The sequence below is a fragment of the Rhinatrema bivittatum genome, chromosome 4 (genome assembly GCF_901001135.1).
Source record: "Rhinatrema bivittatum chromosome 4, aRhiBiv1.1, whole genome shotgun sequence".
NCBI classification, from domain to species: domain Eukaryota; kingdom Metazoa; phylum Chordata; class Amphibia; order Gymnophiona; family Rhinatrematidae; genus Rhinatrema; species Rhinatrema bivittatum.
The window spans coordinates 207,485,332-207,498,105 of record NC_042618.1 but is presented as its reverse complement, the minus strand read 5'-3'; the positions used below and the strand labels follow the sequence as shown (position 1 = coordinate 207,498,105).

The window sequence follows — 12,774 nt, the reverse complement described above, 5'->3', positions numbered from 1 at the left end:
AAAATGCCTTCACTCCGGTTTACAGAATAACAACTTGATACATACAACGAGTTTGATACATATAACTAACAATATGAAAGAGAATCCAATTAAAAATTAAAAACAAACAATGAACAATATAAATAGGTACCATGTAAACAAGATGTTACGGGGACTATTAAGTAATTATTTTAGGTTGAACAAGTCTAACTATGTATAAATATTGCTTATCAGGTTGATAACCGTATAACCGTATAACCGTTGATAACCGTATAACCGTACCCCAGTCATAGGATTCACTGAATCATGATTCAGAGACAGCAAAGCCATCAATATTTGCTACTTACATTAAGGTTTGCAAGTCTGAAATTTTATTTTCTATTGAATTAGCTATTACATGTGGGTGACAATCTGGCCGCATGGAACGGACTTCTCTCTCCAAGCTGTAGAGCTTTGAACACTCTACTATGCATGTACAAGAGATCCCATGTGGATGTTGCCTTGTGAGCTCTTAGTCATTTTTTGTCTGAGCTAAAACATGGACATGTACTTCAATTTCTCCTCTATATTTTCTCTCAATTTGATATTTTCTCAGAAATTTCTCCTGCCTCTCCTTACTGCAGCCACCAGAACAACTCTTCAGTTTTAATTTAAGAATTTAAAAAAAAAAAAAAAAAAAAGGGGGGGGGGGGGCGCAATAGGAATAAACACAGACTTTGAGAGCCTCTCAATGACCTGAAAATGTCAGGCCACAAGAAAAAGTTCAACTGAAAGTGATTTCAAAAGTTGCCCATGTGGAAAAATGTTTCTCACTGAAGGACATGAACTTTGATATAGTTGTATGGGACCAGATCACGACCAGAAGAATTGTGCAGCCTGTGGACTGATGTTCTCTTGCTCTGGGGTCTTGCTTACGGAAGATATGCGTATATCTCAAAGGAGTAGCAGCATCTGCCTCTTTGGGAAAGCCCATGAGTCACAGCTGCTCAAACACTCCCCCGTCTGCAAAGGCCAAAACTATAGGGTTGAGTTCAGCTGGCCAGCAGATGCCTTTGCACAAGTGGCATCATTCTCTCGAGCAGACCCACCCCACGCACTGAAGAAACCAAGCATTGAGAGACATTGATCATGACCACTGATGCAGTGACCACCTTTGCCACTGATGCTCCCTAGCTCTGCATAGACGCTTCCAAAATATGGTGCAGCCAAGCACTTTAAGCACGATGCTTCAACACACTAAGTCATTGATGCACTTGGTGCCATCAACGCACTCTGCGCCAGCACTCCTGATGCATCCACAAACATCTGATGCCATCCACACTGACCAATTTACATCAATGCACAGATACAGGTTGTCCTGACGCATATGGACTCTTCCGATGCCGGGCTGTCTTCTCTGCATCGTGTCCCAGTGCATCTGAAGCAGGCCACGATGCATATCTTGCTCCATGAGGTACCGGAACCATCTTCAAGCATACATCCCACAAAGTCCTTATCTGCATCACATAGAGACTCAATCTCCATATCCATCTTGGATCTAAGAAATCTTCCAACATAACACTTTTCAGCTCATCCAAGGTTGGCAGGTGAAGGGAGTCAAACTACCCTTACCACTTCTGTTGGTTCGAAAACTGACTCCCCCATGATTGGTAGTGGGAGGTTTGTCTCTACATTTGAGAGATCCGATCACAGCTATCTTATCACTCACCTCCAATAAACCGCCTGTTACCTACTAGGAACCAATCCTGGTTTCAGATGTCCTGCCACCAATCCCAGGCCTGAAGATACAGAAGTCCTAATACAAAGCTGGGTTGGTGAGGAATTTCTCTCTCTCACTTGCATGAGACACAGATGGAACCCTCCAGCCTCTCTTTTCTACCACAGCATTGGCGGTTCCCGAGACCAGATTCCCCAACTCACCTTCAGGGAAACCGCCATCATCAGAACCTCGTCAAGGGCTCCTCATAAACCCGCTCACTTGCAATGGAGTCCACGCATTTGGAGATCACAGGACATGCTCTTCCTCTAAAATTCCAAACAGAGAAACACCCTCCTTCCTCACTGCCTTCTGGCTCAGTGAATCAGAACTCTTAGGATCAGAAGACAAGCTCACTAGAATACTGTCCAATCTTCTACCCAAGCTTCCAGAGCATTCTTCCCCTCCAGCGGACTTCATCTACTCCAAATTTGTGGGGATAAAAAAAGTTTGCTCTTGTCCTGGTTATTCAGATCCATAAGGACAAGGACCTAAGATTGGAACTGTATTGCTACCCCCAATTCTATATGGTTCAATACATTTATGGATTCTTACAAAAGCTGAAACCATATTTACCTTTATCTGACCAAAATATGTTTCCACAGCCTTGCTGAGATGTGGAAGAAGCTATGGAACACCACCTCCATTTAGGATATGAATCCTTCAATTCCGTTGCAAGAGCCTCCACTGGTATCAAAAACTAGTCCCTGGCCTAGGCTTGGGTTGTTTTTGGCTGATGGCGTTTCCCTTTGTCTAGGTCTGGCCAGAGGTTGTTGACAATACTGAGCTGGAAAAAGATGGAGCCAGTACTGCTCAAAAGGTTGATACTGCCATCTGTGACAGCATGGCAGTTTATAAGGATCATAAGGACTTTGAGTGTGTTGTGTTGAAGCAAGGGGAGAGAGTGGACTGCCACGTTTTGGTCTTATCAGCAAGAATGTTTCTTGGAGTTTAATCTCCAAATAAGTTTTCCCCCAAGGATCGGCAAGTTTTTTATGGATGTCCTTTCGAATGGAACTAGCTCATAACCATGCCACGTAATGTGCTCCAATACAGGCTGCATATTCACCCAAAGCAGATTCAAAGGACTCAGACTGAATGGAGTAGGTGTCACACCACTTCCTGGGAGTCCTAAAACAGCTGTGAGAGAGAAAGAGAGAATGCTGTTCAGAAGCAGGTAGGTACGGCTTCAACTTCTGGAGACAATCATGAATGTATTGTACCATGCAGAACTGATGAATGGCAATGCGTGCGGAGAGCACTGCACTCTGGAATGTTCTTTTGACAAAATTGTCTAGGAGTCTATGATATTTCTCCAGTATGCAATTGGAATAAATATGCGTCTTCTTTGCTTTCTTCATGGCAGATTCCATTATGACTGTTGTGGAAGACGAACCGTGCCAAATCCTGACAGTGTTGGACTCAAAACTAGAGAACCAGCTTTCTAGACATAGGGAGGCAGGATATAGGTGTTTCCTATAGTTTTAAGCGCAATGACTCAAATATGGCATGAAATGGTAAGGCAGCAGGTTCCACTGGTATAACCAGAATCTTCAATAAACTAAGGAGCTCGTTCCATGGGTCTTTGTCTTTAAGGACATTAATACTCAGTGCCGCTGCCAACTTTTCAATAAATTTGAAATAGGTGAGATCTTCCAGGGAGAAGAATGCTCCAGAGGTTCTGGCAGAGGGTCCAACAATATTTCAGTGGATTCTTCATCCAAGTCTGGGGGTTGTAGCTCTAGAGGAGGGGCCTGCTCTATTGCCTTAGAATGAGTAGACTCTGCTGCAATCGAGTGTGTTGATGAAAATCCTCTAACATTAGGCTTTGATGATGAAAACTCACCCAAAAGTGAGACTTTGGGACTTCAATCTGAAGAACCACCAACGCGAGAATAGAAGAGAGAGAGGTTGGAGTGTTTCATCTGTCTTTTGCTAAAGAGGTAAAGGAATTTCTCACCAACCCTGCAACCTGGTCATAGGACTGCTGTCCCCTTTTGCATGGGGCTAGTGAAGGAGCATCATATGAAAACAGAACACATTCCTGCATTGTATTAGGTAGAGAATTCAAGGACAGTGGTACTATCGTACACATAGGATCTGGTGTTTGTAATCGAAGACCTTTGGCTACCAACCTTGGGGGTGTTAACCATCTAACCAATGAAGGAGGTAATGGAACTCTTACTCCTCCAGCAAATCTTGATGTAGAGGATCTTGAGCTTTTTTTGGACTGAAGGGTCAAAGAGGGACCTGGGACATCATAGCCTGCACTGGGTATGCTGGGAAATGTCATGGAGAAGACATGGCCATATCTGAAGAATCAAATGCATTGAGTAGGTTGGCACCATTTGAATTGGTGCATTGTAATAGGGCACATAGACGTAGTACCTTGTGTCGATGCACTGTGCTTCAGGAGCATAGATAAAAGACCTTGGATGAGTCTTGGTTCGGGTATGTTGATGCTCCATGCTTGGAGTGCATCAACTACATCAGTTGCTTCCAGCGTGCTCAGGCTCAGAATACATTGATGCATCATGCTCTGATGCAGAACAGTCTTTCCATGCTTCGAAGCACCATGTAAGGATGAACCCTGTACCAACAGCACCAAAGAGGGATAGTGGATGCTCTCTGTACCGATGCAACTCATGAAGGTTGTTTGGGCTTGTTTGATGCAGACAGAGCAAACTTGAGGGAGTGATAGCTATTATGAATCGATAGTCCAGGCAGTTGAATTGGACCCCACGGCTGCAGACCTCGTGGATTGGGAACAGTTCCGACTCAAAAGGTTTTTCCGAGGAGGCAGACAATGCTGCACTGCGGGACGAAGATCTACTACTGCTCCTTAGAGAGATTTACACAGTTCTTCTATGCACGTGGCCCTGGAGTGCTGTGAGTGTAGGAACATCAAGTTCACAGGCTTCATGCATTTTCTGGTCATGGTGTGATCCCAGAAAATAGTAGCATAACTTGTGGCCAGTGAGGGACATGAATTTTCTACATGAGCAGTTTTTGAACCCATGCACTATTGTTGACTTTTTATGGACCAACATCCTATGAGAGAAAAAGTTTCCTCTCAGTTTGTTTTTTCTTTTTGGTGGCACTTAAAAGTGCTACTTGTGTGGCTGCAGAAGCAGCGAGGCAAGGCAAAAGAAGAATTCTGAAGAAAAAATGCAAGTCCAAGGTAAAAAGTGAGGAGATACTTAAGTAAATTTCTATGCTTTAGCTTGGACAAAAAAGCTCTCAAAGCAATGCCTGTGCGGAAACTCCCATACATGCTCAGTAGGAGTTAAAAGCTCTACAGCTTGGAGAACTCCATTCAGTGCTGCCAGATGACATCACCCACATATAATGGCTCATTCAGTCTGCTTATTGATGGAAAATGCTTCTGAAAGGTGCTGATCAACTACACCACTTATCCACAGACTCAGATGAACAAGCAGAAAGTTGTATAAAAACTCTCACTGTCCTGCTCCCAAGTCTCACTGCCCATCTGAAGAACAAATCTTTTGGATGAGAAAGTAATCAGCCCCATGGCTCCTAGTACTAGTGAGACTGCTATAGCAGTCAAGGGAGCACAAAGATCAAAATCTGAAATAGCAGTTTTAGTCATTAGAAACTAAATTTGAGCAGATAGCCTGTCTTAAAATTGCTGTCCAACAATTCCTCAGTTTTTATAGGAATAGCCAAATTAGAGAGTGCACCAAATATTTAAAAAGTTTTTATAAGGTAAAATTTAACAAGCTTTATAAACATTAGAAATTATAGAAATAGGTTTATTTTTGGATTACGATGCAAGAAGGTGAGGACCCAATACAAAGCTAGTTAGGAAAAAAATTCTCTTCTTTTCCCTGCTAATTGTAATTTACTTTTAGTAATCTGCTAACTCAGGTGCAGAAATAACCAACTATCTCGCTGGATCTATAGCCTGATCACGGCACTGCAATAGCGATTATGTGTATCACAATTGCAAGGAATGGGTGCAACCTCTACATGCTAGCAAAAGAATGGCTAATAAGGGAGCCCAAAGCACCCAGGCACCTGCTAGGAGAGAGGGATTTAAAGTGGGAGAGAAAATCTCCACTCCAATTGGAAATTTTTTTTATGTATGATTAGAATATCAAAATCAAATTATGGATTATGATCACACCCCTCCATCCTCCATAACCCAAAACAAAACTTCAGCAGGTTTACACCCAATCTGATATCTTTTTTGATTATCAGTCGGTAGTCATCACATGCACAAAATCATTAAGCCATCCAACTGGTTAGTACTGTAACTGGTAATAAAAAATGCAAATGAAATTTTATATTACATCTGCCAGCGGGGCTACTGACAGGTTCAATAGTGTAAGATCTGCTGAAACAATTTAAAATATAATGCAAAATAGCAGAGAGTCATTTATACCAAGTACCACAAATTGTCATTGAAACTAGAAGCACTGTGGTGCTGCACACATGGATTATAAAACTGGACCTTACGGGAAATGTTAGGACATTATCTGTTGAAATCTGTAAACGCCTCCTCTACATTATGTCCAAGGTGAAATCCAGAAAGATGGGTCAGAGCCCAACTGTACCATAATAAAACTGCTTTAACAGGTGATCTCTGAGAACAGCATGATATAAGCAATCATAGCTGGGTTGCTGTCATTGAGAAGCTTTTGGCATACTCTGAGCATATACAAGTCATCTCGTGTCACTGATATCATGAGGGGCTCCCTTCAGTAATTCTTCTTACAACTAACAAATAGGAACCAATTCTAAGAGAGGGCAGTTAGGTTTTGTGAGGCCCTAGATTATTTGTCCTTTGAAAAAACACCTGTTACAGGTAAGAAACTTTTGCTTTTTCCAAGGACAAGCAGGCTGTGAATTCCTTACAGCTGGGGAATCCCTAGCTACAGGCTGCTCCTAACAGAAAAAGGGGGGGGGGGGGGGGGGGGGGGGAGAACAACCGGTAAAACTGTGCCAATGGCCAAAACTAATTTTTTTTTCCCCCCGAGGCAACAGGCTTTTTTTTTTTTTTTTTTTTTAAAGGGCAACCTAGAAACCATAACAGGTCCTAAAAGGAATGGAGTTGAATTCTAAACCTCAAATAGAAATCACAGAACAGACTTAACAATGTTGAGCCAGAATTCCTGTCTGTGCATAACACAGAGATTCAATCTGTTATCCAATTAGAAAGAGTGCACTTGGCAACTGCAGTTCAAGGCTTGTTGGGAGTTAAAAGAAATAAAGCTGGATGCATTTTCTAAGAGTTTCAGTTTGTCCAGATAGAAGACTAAGGCTCTTTTGCAATCCAGACTGTGCAAGCCTTGTTCACCTTTGTGAACATGGGGCCTGGGGTAAAATATCGGAAGAATGATTGAGTTAAGGTGGAAGTCATACACTACCTTAGGCAGGAACTTAGGATGCGTATGCAGAACTAAACTGGATAAGTCACTAGAGCATGGAGGCCTTTAAGGTCTAAGGATGGGGGTCCCCATGATTTCTTTGGAAGCACGTGGTGTAAAAACTCCACCCTTTCCCCTGGTGGAATGGTTTCATTTGCACTTTCCTCTAAGGGGGAGAAGAGCTCCAGTTGCAGTAGTTTCTGATAACGAGGAAACAAAAACAAGAGCTTTTCTGAGGGCAATTTTGCACAATTTTCAAAACCTGTACTCTGTCTTCATATTAGATTTTACTGAGAACCCAAGTGTCATGTTATTCTGGGCCAACAGTTTACATAAAACTTCAGCTTTCCCTTAGGCAGGATGGGTTTCTGGCATGGATACTGGAATTCTGGCTATGCCTTCCTAGATGCAGACAAAATACCATCCCTGGTTTTGGCTGGTATGCTGGCTGTAAATTTATGGCCCTCTAATATCTGGGCTAAGAGTAAGATCCCTGCTGTTGACAAGGATGATGGGGCAGAAGCTAAGATCTTCTTGGAGGATAGAACAGTCCACTTGGTGCCCTATTTGAACAGATACTAGATGAGGATGAAAGGTCTGGAGTGGCAGTGGAGAGGGTCTAAAGTGATAGACTGGGTCAGAAATTAGTTGAGGGGCAGTCTACCACAAGGATTGGTCCTTGAACCGGTTCTTTACCATTCTTGTGAACGATATTGCACAAGGATTATCATGAAAGGTTTGCCTTTTTGCCGATGATACCAAAATATGCTAGGAAAGTACGGAATACATGAGGGATCTAGCAAAGCTCTAAGATAGTACAGGTTCAGGTAGTAAGATTTAATGCTAAAAATAAATAAATAAATAAATGCTGGCATAGGAATTTAGGCTCCCAAAACCCAAGAGAGGTACAGTATAAGGCTGAAATTCTTCTAAGCAGGAAAGAAAAGTGGGATCTTGGGGTGATCATATTGTAATGATCTTAAGATGGTCAAACAGGTGGATAAGTTGGGGGAAAAAGCCAGAAAGATGTTTAGGTACACAGGTAGAGGAACAGGCCTCAGAAAAAATAAATAAGAGGCGATACTGCCCTTGTATAAATTCCTGACAAGACATCATTTGAAAACCACATCTTCAAAAGAATATAATGTTGGAGTCTGTCCAGAGAATGGCTACTAAAGTGATCGGTGATCTTTGTTCTAAAGAATATGCGGATAGACAAAGACCTAAACAAAATATCCCTGGGAAAAAAGGAAGGATTGGAGAGTTATGATGGATTTAAATACTTCCAAAGTTTCCATGCAGAAGAATATATAAACTCTGAGACAGAATCATAAGCTGGCTGTGTGGTCTGACTATGCATTTGGCTAGAAGACAAGGCCTTTGTGAGTTCTCGCTCATCTGCTGGATTCTAGACCCCAATGAACCTCTACCTTGGGGAAGCTTCCTCACAGATGCACTCAAAACTGACAATGGTTCAATGCAGTGTGTTCCTTCTGCCAAATGAGTTTGCAATGCAATCCATGTCATTAATGCACAGATGCTCGTAACTTTCCAATCCAATGCTGCTTGTATCCTCCTTTCCAACGCCTCCTCAAAAACTGCATGACAATACTATATGGGAAGCAAGTGGAGTGGTAACATCTTCCTGGGACACTAAAGGGAATTTCAATGGCAAGCATGATTCCCAAGCCTGATGAAAGAATAAGCTATCCTCTCTTCAGGAATACTTAGGATTTATAGCCATAGCCAGAATCTCTCTGCTCCCGGCATTGTGCACTGATGGGACTGATACACAGGCTTCTTTGCCTTTGCTCGATGCTTGGTATCTTTAATCCTCAATGTTGGTACCATGAAGTGTAAATCCTTCACTTTCATTGCATGGGGTGGAGCTAGACAATAGTTTATCTTCCTGGCCTCTGTGGGTACTTGATGCTTCTTTGATATCAATGCACTGACTATGTCCTATGTAGCTACTAAACCCTTTGATGCTGATATGCCAGACTTTTCCATCATCTCTAAACGGGAATGTTATCTTTTGGAGGTCATCTTCCTGATGTGGAGAGCCTCAAGACATTGTGATCTTCCACACGCAGAACACACATCTATCACAGGGATCTGTGACAGACCTGATGTAACTGCACTAGAGGTACTTGCTGAAACTGCTGGCCCTCTTCTCTTTCTGATATGGATAAAAAGTAATCAAAGTGAAATCAAAATTACTATTTTACAAAAACAATCAACTAATGCACTGGGCAGCTGCTGGGAAAAAAAATAGATAAAACTTGAAAAATGACAAATACCTACTTAATGATCCTAAAAAGACAAAAATGAAGTGAACCAAGAAGGCCCCATGAAGTAAACTGGGCTCCATTGAAAAAGACAAACTGAAAGGGGTCCTGCACAACATCCACGATGAAGGACAGCATGCATATGCTCAGTAGAATGCACCAAAAGTTTCTAAAAGCTATGAAGTAAAAAACTTCACTAATCTGGACTCTGTTGGATGACGTTGCCCTAGATTTGATGAGTTCGCATTATGCATGTCATTGGTAAAAATGGAGTTTAAGATTATGAATTAGTCATGACTTGGCTTAGATCTTCCAAGTCAGATGTCATCTCCTACATTGCTTGGGAAATGGATGCACAGCTGATACAGTCAAGTTTTGTAAAGATTTTTCAAAGTTCATTAATATAAACTGAACAGAATTTAAATTTGGACTTTTGTCAATATTCTGATAGAATCTGCATTTTCAAATTAGATTCTTAATCTAAATGTTATTGGTCCAAACTAGGAAGAAAGCCATAAATAATAAAATAAAAACCCACACATCTTATTTGTGGCCAAGCTAAATCCTCTGACCACTGCAATATGAAAGTCCGACTTACCTAAACTATCAGGGCTATCAATTGAAAAACACATTAATATAACGTCAGTATCCGGATAGGACAGAGGTCTAAGTCGATCATAATCTTCTTGTCCTGCTGTATCCCACAGAGCCAATTCCACCTATGAAAAAAAACACGGAAGGAAAATTCAGAGTAATGACAGGAACCTCCACTGTAGAAACTAGCTTCAGTTTATAAGCTTGCATTTCCTTATATCTTTCAACATTTACAATTTCTTAGGCCATATTAAGTTTGTTGGATGAGCCCAGCATGCCACTATCCACGCGGGGTCTCTCTTCAGTCTCGTAAGTAGATTATGAAAAAATAAAATAAACTACAAGAACCCAACTCTGTGGGGTGGCGGGTGGGTTTCCTAACATTCTGCTGACCTAGGAGAACACCTGTTACCAGTAAGCAATTTCGCTTTCTCCTAGGACAAGCAGGATGGTAGTCCTCACATGTGGGTGAATCCCTAGCTACAGGCTCGCCCCGAAAAATAATGGGATCAACAGACACCAAACAAGTGCTAACTGGCACAACAACAAAGGTGCTGTGCTGTTGGTAACAGCGGGGACAGTATGAACACAAACCAGGGGCCTTAGGTAGGAAGAGTTGGGTTCACAGCTGAAAGAGGTTCCTGAGGACAGACTGGCCAAATCTGCTATCGCAGCAGCCGTCCCTGTCCAGACAATGAGTGGTGAAGGCGTGGAGAGAACTCCATGTTGCAGCTTTGCAGTTCTCTACTGGAACTGCATACAGATGAGCCACAGAAAATCACTATGGCTCTGACAGAATGAGCCGTGACATGGCTCCCCAGTTACAGTCCTGCCTGGTCATAGCAGAAGGAAGTGCAGTCCACTAGCCAGGTGGAGAGAGTCTGCTTAGCAACAGCCACACCCAGCCTGTTAGAGTCAAAAGAGACAAAGAGCTGGGTGGCCTGTCTGTGGCCTGCCATCATTCAGGTAGAAGGCCAAGGCCCTCTTACAATCAAGTGTATGCAGCACCCTTTTCCCCTTGGCTGGAATGAGGCCTAGGGAACAAAGTAGGCAGGACGATGATCTGGTTGAGATGGAAATCTGTCACCACCTTCGGCAGGAACTTAGGGTGTGTGCGTAGAACCACCTGGACATGGAAGAATCTTGTGTAGGTTGGATAAGTCACCAAGGCATGTAGTTCATTGACCCTGCGTGCAGATGTGATTGCTACCAAGAATATGACTTTCCAGGTCAAATACCTGAGGGTAGAGGAGCGCAACTGTTCAAATGGTGGCTTCAACAGCTGGGCCAACACCACGTTGAGGTCCCAAGAGACCGTAGGGGACCTCAGGGAAGGCCACAACTAGAGCAACCCACGCATGAATCTCCCTACCACGGGCTGCACCAAGATGGGCAAACAGGCCACCTCCTGGTTTTAAGCACCTATGGCACTCAGATGTACCTGACGGAGTTGGTTTTAAGTCCAGCCTCCGAGAGGTGCAGCAGGTAATCCAGGAGTTGCTGGACAGGAAAGGAGGAGAAGGGAGTCGAGACCCTTCTGCTCACACCAGACCTTCTCCACTTCGCAGCATAAGACTTCCTGGTGGAAGGCTTTCTCAAAGCCACCAAGACTCGACATACCTCCTCTGAGAGATCAAGAGACTGCAAGATCAAATGCTCAACATCCAGGCTGTGAGTGACAGGGCCTGGAGATTGGGGTGGCGCAGCCTGCCCTGTTCCTGCGTGAGGAGGTCTGGGGCAGTTCCGAGATGGATCGAGACCTGCCGAGCAAAGTTCTGCAAGAGTGGGAACCAAACCTGTCTCTGCCAATGGGGGCTATGAGGATCACAGTCCTCCTGTCCTGGCAAAGCTTCAAGAGACTCCTCAACACCAATGGAAGCGGAGGATACGCTTTCAGGAGGTCTGTCCCTCAGTGAAGGAGACCATGGCTGGTTGGCCATCCGACCTGGTCAGGGAGCAGTACAGGAACGTTCCTGTTGCAGGGGGAAGCAAATGGATCCATGTCCAAAGTCCCCCAGAGATGGAAGATCTCATCCACCACCTCCTGCTTCAGGGAGGGGCCTGAAAGTTCAGTTCAGCCTGTCCGCCAGGATGTTCTCTGTAACAGCCACGTACGCAGCTCGGAACAGCATTCCCTAAGCTAGCAGCCAGACCCAGATCTGCACTGCTTCCTGACAGGAGGAGGAAGGACCAGATACACCCCTGCTTGATGATATGCCACATAGCTACTTAATTGTTGGTTGAGATGAGGACCATCTTGTCGACTAGCCAATTCCGGAAGGTCAGAGCGTACTGGATTGCCCGCAGCTCCAAGAAGTTTGACACACAGCTTCTTGTGTGGTCCAGAGACCTTGGGTGCGGAAGCAGTCAACATGGGGCCCCCAACCCAGGTGGGATGCATCTATGGTAAGTACAACCTGGGTTTGGCGAGCCTGGAAGGGAACACCCTGCTCCAGACTGGAAAGCGTTCTCCACCAAGACAGGGAGGCCCTGGGAGAGGGGGAGACTTGAGTGCGAACTTGAAGACTCTGGGTGGCCAGATACCACTGGGACTACTGGGACCACTGGGCCCAGTGCATGTAGTGTCGATATTCTCTGGTGCCGCTGGACCTCCTTCACCAGGGCCATCAGTGTGTCCGCCCTGTCACGGGGCAAAAAATATTTCACTTGCGTCACATCCAACATGGCTCCAATGAAGTTCAGCAGTGACGAGGGATGAAGATGAGACTTCGGGAAATTGATCAGGAACCCCAGGGACTCCAGAACC

The 12,774-nt window shown here is 43.9% G+C and overlaps 1 protein-coding gene across 1 annotated transcript in view; it reads right to left on the bottom strand.

The window, feature by feature from the left end:
• The window catches only part of RHOA (ras homolog family member A), a 103,906-nt gene that overhangs the window by 24,569 nt on the left and 66,563 nt on the right, over positions 1 to 12,774 (bottom strand). Inside the window, exon 3 of the mRNA XM_029599627.1 lies at positions 10,012 to 10,132. Within this exon, the coding sequence (XP_029455487.1) occupies positions 10,012 to 10,132 (121 nt within the window). The remainder of the gene's footprint in view (positions 1 to 10,011; positions 10,133 to 12,774) is intronic.